This window comes from Chenopodium album, chromosome 19 (genome assembly GCF_948465745.1).
Source record: "Chenopodium album chromosome 19, dcCheAlbu1.1, whole genome shotgun sequence".
NCBI classification, from domain to species: Eukaryota; Viridiplantae; Streptophyta; class Magnoliopsida; order Caryophyllales; family Amaranthaceae; genus Chenopodium; species Chenopodium album.
The window spans coordinates 11,261,007-11,269,363 of NC_137852.1; the positions used below are offsets into that span (position 1 = coordinate 11,261,007).

The 8,357-nt window shown below is 33.8% G+C and overlaps 1 protein-coding gene across 1 annotated transcript; it reads left to right on the top strand.

Annotated features, from left to right (window-relative positions):
• The first annotated feature begins 1,299 nt into the window (after positions 1-1,299).
• On the top strand, positions 1,300-6,654 carry LOC145594021 (U-box domain-containing protein 52-like). Its single transcript, XM_081650369.1, has 10 exons — positions 1,300-1,484; positions 1,753-1,834; positions 2,295-2,416; positions 2,722-2,915; positions 3,314-3,687; positions 3,914-4,015; positions 4,552-4,980; positions 5,271-5,673; positions 6,084-6,439; positions 6,592-6,654. The coding sequence occupies exons 1-10, from the start codon at positions 1,300-1,302 to the stop codon at positions 6,652-6,654; spliced, it is 2,310 nt and encodes a 769-aa protein (XP_081506495.1).
• Positions 6,655-8,357: the final 1,703 nt, after the last annotated feature.

The following is an 8,357-nucleotide window of genomic DNA, read 5'->3' on the forward strand; positions in this document are numbered from 1 at the left end:
TTATAGTAGAGTTTTATACTTCATTAGTTTGTTTAAAATTGCAACACACACTTTATCACGGTATTTAAGAATAATGAACCTCACATAATGAGAATATATATAATATAGTTTAAATGGGGTTAAGTGGTTGTTCTGAGTATAATCAAGTGGGCCATGTGCTTTAAATAAAAGTAATAGCACAATTTCCACCATAAAAACCTTCATTTTATAGTGTGTTCTATTGTGATATTTTCATTTTAAGAAAGTGTTGCAAGTATAAAAAAACGGAGGAAGTATTATTATTACACATTCGATTGCGGTGGTGGTAAGGACGGTGTAGTAACCCAGGGACATTGTACTTGATGAAGACGAAGATGGTGATGGTGATTTACTGATTTTCTCTCTCCTCTCCCTCAAAGGTTTTCAAATTGGTTTTCCAGTGAAAATTCTGGTCGAAATACAAACTAACCTTTGAGATCTACAAATTACAAAGGGAAAGAGGAGATAATTTAAACAAAAAAAAAAGGGTTTTTTGGCGAGAATTCCGGTGAAGATAGAGTATTTTTTTTACAGCTTAATTGGTAACGAAATGAAATACTGTCTAAGTATTTGTATAAAAATACATTTTTTGCCGTATGGACCATAGAAGCTCATATTTGGTAGTCATCCATCACTCCTCCAAAGTAAGTTTTATGAGTAGTGCTAAAAGTCTCAATAGGGCACTTATAAAAAAGGAGGGAGTATAACATGTCATGAATTTGAATAAAATCATTAAATGAGCAAAAAAGATAGTTTTAAAAAAAAAATAAAGTCTCAATGGGGCACTTATAAAATTCTCTCGTAATCATTTGCTTCCATGAATGATGAGGTCAAGGGTGTTTGTTGATAAAATTTAATTATAGTATTTCAAAATGTGAAATGATCTAGGTGTATTATCACGGGAAGTTAATATATCAAATATAAGGGAGATATAAAAGAAAGAAGATATAAATATTTATGAGAAAAACATTTATATATATATGGAAGAAAAGTTTTATGTGTCATACTTGTGGGTATGAACAAAATTAGGCTAGTTTTAAGGGGAGATTAATGAATTAACAAAGAAAAGAGAGATTGTCCCACTAGAACAATAATTAGTGGGTGATCGTGAAACTCAAAATATCAATTCCCATTAAAATGAATAAAATAAGGGAATAAAAATAAACTTTTTTCTTTTTAACAAAATTTATAGGACAACACCTTAAAAAAAGGGGGGATGATTACGTATGGTGTAGAATACAAAAAAATTAAGGATTTGAGTTTGTAAAGATTAATCAAAGAATGTGGCTTTCAAAAGAAAATTCAGATAAGAGAAATACATCAAATCAATTGGTTGCAGTTGCAATAGACAGGGATAAAGGAAGTCAACATGCTCTTAAATGGGCAATTGATAATCTTCTTCAAAGAGGCCAAACTGTTGTTCTTGTTCATGTTAAAGTTAGGCCTTCTTATGGCTCTTCTCCCCATATTGTTATCAATGGTAAGTGTAAGATTTCGAAAATCAATGCATAACTTTGACCATGACTACTGGTAGTGTGCGAAGTTAATCACCACATGATTATGAATGTTTAGTTCTTTATTATATTCATTGATTGACAAATTCATGAAATATTGACATTTTGAATAAATATATATTCGTCTATTGAAAAAATTATGAAATGCACGGTTAAATTTTTTTTGAATATATATATTGATAATGCGACACCATTTTGCCTCTATGGTCTTTATATATTTCTACACTTGTGTAGGTAGACAATGGGATCAACAAACAAAGGATTTGTTCCTCCCCTTTCGTTGTTTTTGCACGAGGAAAGATGTAGGTACTTGCGCTCCATTTTTGTAGTTACAACAAATACTATCTCTATTACATATTATGTGCGACTTTTGAATAATATTTATGAGATATAAAACATTCAAAAGGTGCACATAATATTATATAACGAAGATAGTAAATAAATCGAAAATTAAATCATGATTTATATGGAAATTTATTTATCAGCACACATATGTAGGATCATCATATAAAATTTACATAATTCTACTATATTCATTTCACCTCAAATACTTGTGTCATATACTCATTATCGGATATCTATATGACACTCAAAATACTTCATATTTGATTTAAGTATTTCATATATTCATAAGATGGTTGTGTTTGCCAATGCTTCAAGCTTGATTAACAAACAAAGCTTCAAACTAGGTGTTTATATTTATTTCTAAAATCCTTTTATTAGTTTTTTTTTCCTTAAATTTATTGAAAGTTTTATGGATAGATACAATGTCGGGACATCGTGCTTGAAGATTCAGATGTTCAAAAGGCATTGATAGAGTTTGTTACTCAATCCGCAGTTGAAGTTTTGATCATGGGTGCTTCTTCTAGAAATTCAATCTTGAGGTTTGTATTGACATTTTTAAAATAAAGAGTTGGAACATGATCAAACATTAATAGTGATTGACATGTAATTTTGTCGTGTATTATTAAATTAACATAATACTCCGTTGTAGATTATGTAACGGAATGTTTCATGCAATATTAAACAATTTTGTACTAAATTTTTTTTTTGAAAGAGAATTTTGTACTATATAAAAATGAGGAATTTATTAAATTATTTTGAAATTCCATCACATATATATTTTTTTTTTCTTGAACTAACATTAATGTTTCTAACATATATACATGAATTCTTAATGCTCATATAGCAAATTCACCAAGACAGATACACCTGCAGCTGTATCAAAAGGAGTACCAGAATTTTGTAGCGTTTACGTAATTTCAAAAGTAGGGAAAATCTCAAACACTCGATCTGCTTCTCGTCCACCCCCAATTGTTTCCCCTCTTCGAAATCAAATTATGAATAATCAGCCAACAAGTGCCCCGGTTACTCCTCCTCGTGGTAAAATAAAACTTTCTTTTTACATAAATTACTTATACTTCCTCTGTTCTTTAAAAAGTTTAGAAAACTTAACTATTTGAAAATTTTGATAATTTACAGAGAATATGTAATATCTTTTGTTGCAAATAGAATATTTACTTACCACCATCATTACCATTAACCAGGGTCGGAAAAGACAACGCCATCTGGATCGCCATTTAACGGATTTGAAGACGTGGATTTTAAGTAAGTGCAACATCTAGCTAATATTTCATATGACAATTCAAAGTTAGTACAAATCGTCCTAGGTTTTCGTGATACCACTAGTCCATTCACTTTCCTGTATAACATGGCCTACATGGGACTTTGTTCTTTTTTTCATGCACATTATGAACTTGTTATTTAAAAATTTCGTTCAGTTTTGAGAGAAGACTCTCCTAACAATTATAAGATGTTTTTCTACAGATCCGCCTTCACACAAGGTGGTAGACATCCACATGTTAGATCTTATGGTGACATCCTATCGGACAACGATATCTCATTCGTAAGCTCAGGAAGGGCAAGTATTGATCGCATGCTTCCTTCTACCTATGATATTTTTGAAGAAAGGAGGAGCACTAGTACGAATAGACTATCATCAAGCTCCGAAAATGATTATATAAATGAAACACCCCAACGAAGGTCCTTTGCGGACACTACTCCTTTGTCTAGCCCTCCTCCTAATTTCTCTAATTACTCTTTTCATGACAACTCTAACTCGAATTGGTCATCGAACACGCAATCCCAATCAATGGTAAGTAGAAAAAAAAACCTATCAATTTTTACTAAATTTGACCATGAAAAGAGATATGACGTAATTAGAAAAGAGCAAAGGAAGTATGTAATTTGAAAATGGGATTTAAAATGCAGTGATTTAATATTTATAACAAGTTAGATAATATAATCACTTTATAGAGACAATTAGTTTATAAGAAACAATTCATAATTATTAATTAATGATTCATCTTTTCAAATTGTAGGATGATGTAGAAGCTCAAATGAGAAAGCTAAAGATGGAGTTAGCGCAAACAATGAATATGTACAGCAGTGTTTGCAAAGAAGCACTTACAGCAAAACAAAAGGTTTTCCTCTTTTCCTATATCTATCCTAAATGAATATCTCAAAGATTATTTATACATCCTGACTTATTAGTATTACGTAATACGTAATTCTTCCGTTTTTTAATACTTGCAACACAATTTCTTCTAAAGAAATGCACTTGCTTGTATGTAGTAGAAGGTGATTAGAGAAGGTATTTAAATGAAAATTTTATCAAAATGATTGTTAACACTGGCACTTTGGCAGTAGAGAAAGGTTGATTAGTTATTAAATCTTTTTCCTTAACGTGTGTGTCATAAAGGTTTGTTACAAGTAAAAGAAAACGGAGGATTTTTTATGTTCTTGTACCATGGTTTAATCAAATATTTGTGTCATGCAACTTTTTATCGTCTTTTCTTAAATTTTGGCTATTTTTAACACTTGACAAAAACAAGTTCTCTAAGAATTTAGTTTATAGATTAGTGGAAGTATGTAAAAAAAATAATCCAAAACAAAATCATTGATATATGCTTGCTTGAAATTATTCAAAACATTTTATGAAGGAACTCTTCACTTATAGGCCCTTGAGCTCCAACGGTGGAAAGTAGAAGAAGAGCGTAGAATGGATGAAGCTCAAGATTCCGAGGAATCAACAGATACATCATTCATAGAGAAGAATAAAGCTAAATCAAAGGCATCCATTGAGGCATCGGAAGCACATAAAAGACTACTTGAACTCGAGGCACAAAAAAGGATTAGTGCCGAAATGAAAGCACTCAAGGAAGGAGATGAAAAGAACAAGGATGTGGATCGTATAACCACAGCTATAAGGTATAGGAAGTATACAATAGAAGAGATAGAAGTAGCCACTGAATACTTTGCCGAAGCACGAAAGATTGGCGAAGGGGGATATGGCCCGGTGTTTCGATGTCACTTAGATCACACAGTAGTTGCGGTTAAAGTGTTACGTCCTGATGCTGCTCAAGGAAGATCTCAATTTCAACAAGAGGTTTACTACTAAACCATAATTCTTACAAATAATTTAGCAAATTTTTTTTTTTTTTTTTTTGTCACACAGGCTTTGATACCATGTTCAAAACTAATCAACGAAATAACACAAGACTGGTTTATATACCTTATATCAAGTCCACCATACATTAGCTTCATATCAAACCCTCCTTCTAAGATGGAATACAATTCATGTTTTTTTTTTTTTTTTTTTTTTACCAACATACTTTTAATTTGTTATTAGATTATTACTTCACCATATTAATTTTTTTGTGAAAGTTTTTTCTCTAGGTTGAAGTTCTTAGTTGCATTAGACACCCTAACATGGTTCTTCTATTGGGGGCTTGCCCGGAGTATGGATGTTTAGTTTATGAATACATGCACAATGGTAGCCTCGAGGATCGTCTATTCCGTCGAGGTCAGACCACGGCACTCAGTTGGCAACATAGGTTCCGTATTGCAGCAGAAATTGCCACAGGCCTCTTATTCCTACACCAAACGAAGCCAGAGCCCTTGGTGCATCGAGATTTGAAACCGGCCAATATCCTCCTAGATCGCAACTTAGTTGCTAAGATTAGTGATGTAGGCTTAGCTAGACTAGTTCCCCCGAGTGTTGCAGACGAGGTTACACAGTATAGGATGACCTCCACAGCTGGAACTTTTTGCTATATTGACCCTGAATATCAACAAACAGGTATGCTTGTTCAAAATCCTTAATTAGAAACTGTCACTTTTTTTTTTAAAATCTTACTATAGAGAATTTCCTATTATGCCGTGTTATTTTCACTTATTTTAGGGAAAACGAGTTTAAATAAAATAAGTTCAGTTAAGATAAGTACGGGAAAAATAAGTTTTGATACAATTTATAAGAGTTACATACATAAGTTTAATTTAAAACTAAAATAAGTTTTAATAAGGTCTAATAAGTATTGATAGGTTCAGATTAGATAAGACAAGCTCATGTAAGTAAAAATCAGGTTAATTAAGCATACCTTTAGCAGGGGATTGCTACACGAAATCATATTAGATATCAATCAATAGACCTTATCTAGCAATTGCAATGTTGTTGGAATTTATTTAATGTGATTGTTGTAATTGTTATAGGTATGCTTGGTGTGAAATCAGATGTGTATTCATTAGGCATAATGCTTTTGCAACTGATAACGGCGAAATCACCAATGGGTTTAACACACCATGTTGAGAGAGCAATTGAGAAAGGAACGTTCAAGGATATTTTGGACAAAGAAGTTACAGATTGGCCTATTGAAGAGGCTTTAAAATTTGCAAAATTATCACTTCAATGTGCTGAGTTGAGAAGGAGAGATAGGCCTGACCTCGGAACGGTTGTGTTGCCTCAACTTTGCTTCTTAAGAAATATGGCAGAGGAGAGTTTGGATGCTATGACGTTTCGCGACACATATGGACCTTACAATCCTAAATCATCTAACAGCCAAGTCTCCGTAAGTGTACATTCTTAGACTTGTTTAAATTTTTAAAAGTTATGATAAAAGTCAAAGCGTGTCATAAGTGCATGTTTTTGCATTCTCATACACTTGCATGCATGTAAAAGTAGTCCTTGAATGAGTAATAAAAATGTGTTTCAAATGTGCAGGATTCATTGAGCAGTGCACCTTCTCATGAAAGTTGGAAGAGCTCAACTTTTAGTGGAGAGTAACAAAAACATGTCACATGATTAGAGGGGAAAATTGAAACTTTTAGGCTCTATTCGAAACTAGCTTTTGAAGTAGAGATTAGTGTTTTGACGGTATCAAATCTCTAGTTGGAAAAAAATTGATAGATTTATGTTTTGATAAAGAAAACCTAATCTTCATAGTTGGAAACAATAATAAGTGGGTTAATGCATTAGGTAGATGGCAAAGATGATATACAAATACAAGTGGTGCATAATTTTGTACAACAAATTATGAGATTGTAATTATCAATTTAGGAAAATTTTCAATCAATACATAATTACACAAGTTTGTAAGCACAGATAAACTTGTGTGTTTCTGTATTAGAGGTAAACTCTTGTTGTATAGACAGTTTCTTGTTGATTAATTCAAAAAAAGAGCTTTTTTTTTTTTTTTTTTTTTTTTGAGATTTAATTTTGTAAACTCTTAACATAACAAGTGCTAATGCACATGTTAGCTTGTCGATAATTCCTACTTTTTGTAACATAATATAATTAATTATATCCCACAATGATCCTTTATGTCTTTATGTATGTTTAATTTCAGATAAACCTTCATATCAAAATTTCCATAGAAAAAGCTTCCAATTTTGGTTAAATGTCTTTCACAAACATTTGTTAGAAAAGGTAATTCCAAAAGAGGAAGTTATTCAGCCGTTCTTGGTGATTATCTTTGAATTCAAAGCACTCTTAAAAATCTAGAGAACAAACCATAGAGAAAGTGAGTATAATGAGAGAGAATCTAGAGAGAGAAAGTGAGGGAGTGAGTGATAGTGTGACCCTTGACCCAAAACCGCCAGACCCTTCCACCACCCCCCCAGACCCCTCCTTTCCCGCCGGCGATCCCCAACCGTCAGCTAATCCACCCCCTCCTGCTCAGACCATTAACCCCCCTCCTTCTCAACCAAAATCCTACAGCCAATCCGTGAGTGGTTCCTCCCCCTCTCTGCCTTCTCCTCCGACAAGTTTGCTTTCCCCCATCGTTGCTTCCACCCCTCCACCCCTTTTCTCCCCGGATTCTCAGATCTTCATCCCTCTGGTTGAGAATGACCTCTTCTCTTCCGTTTCCCCTTGGCAGTTTGCAATCATTTTCAAAGTCATTGGCAAGTCACTATCCTTTGATTTTCTGAAGCAGAGTGTCTCGAAATTATGGAATATCCCCCTGGAAGCAAAAATCTTTACCCTTGGGAAAGGTTTCTACAACATCCCCTTGCCGTCAAAGGAGTTTCAGGCAGCTATCATCGCCGGTGGCCCTTGGTTTATCGGTAAGTTTGCTGTTCATGTCCAACCATGGATTCCGGGTTTTAAACCCTCTGAAGCTTCAATTTCTTCCGTTCCCATATGGATTTCTCTCCCGGAATTGCCAATTGAACTTCACTCTCAATCCATTCTTCAAAAGGTGGGAAATGCTCTGGGTTCATTTATTAAAGTTGATAATTCCCCCCTTATGTCGAAACGAGTCCTTCAAGCTCGTATTTTAGTTCTTGTGGATTTAAAGAAACCCCTCCGCCACCATGTTTGGCTTGGCCAGTGCCAGCAAAAAGTTATCTATGGAGAATTCCCCCCCTTTTGCTCTTTCTGCAACTCTATTGGACACTCTCTGGCCAAATGTCCGATTACCCCTCAGCCGGAAAAGTCTGCCACCCCGTCAGCCACCCCAATGAATCAGGACCACCCTAGTGCGCAGG

What these genes read in the sequence shown, in the direction of transcription:
- LOC145594021 (XM_081650369.1), top strand. Translation starts at nt 1,300, where the DNA reads ATGTGGCTTTCAAAAGAAAATTCAGATAAGAGAAATACATCAAATCAA. An exon ending in TCTAGAAATTCAATCTTGAG is followed by an intron (nt 2,417 to 2,721) that starts GTTTGTATTGAC and finishes ATGCTCATATAG; the next exon opens with CAAATTCACCAAGACAGATA. An exon ending in CCCGGTTACTCCTCCTCGTG is followed by an intron (nt 2,916 to 3,313) that starts GTAAAATAAAAC and finishes AATTTCGTTCAG; the next exon opens with TTTTGAGAGAAGACTCTCCT.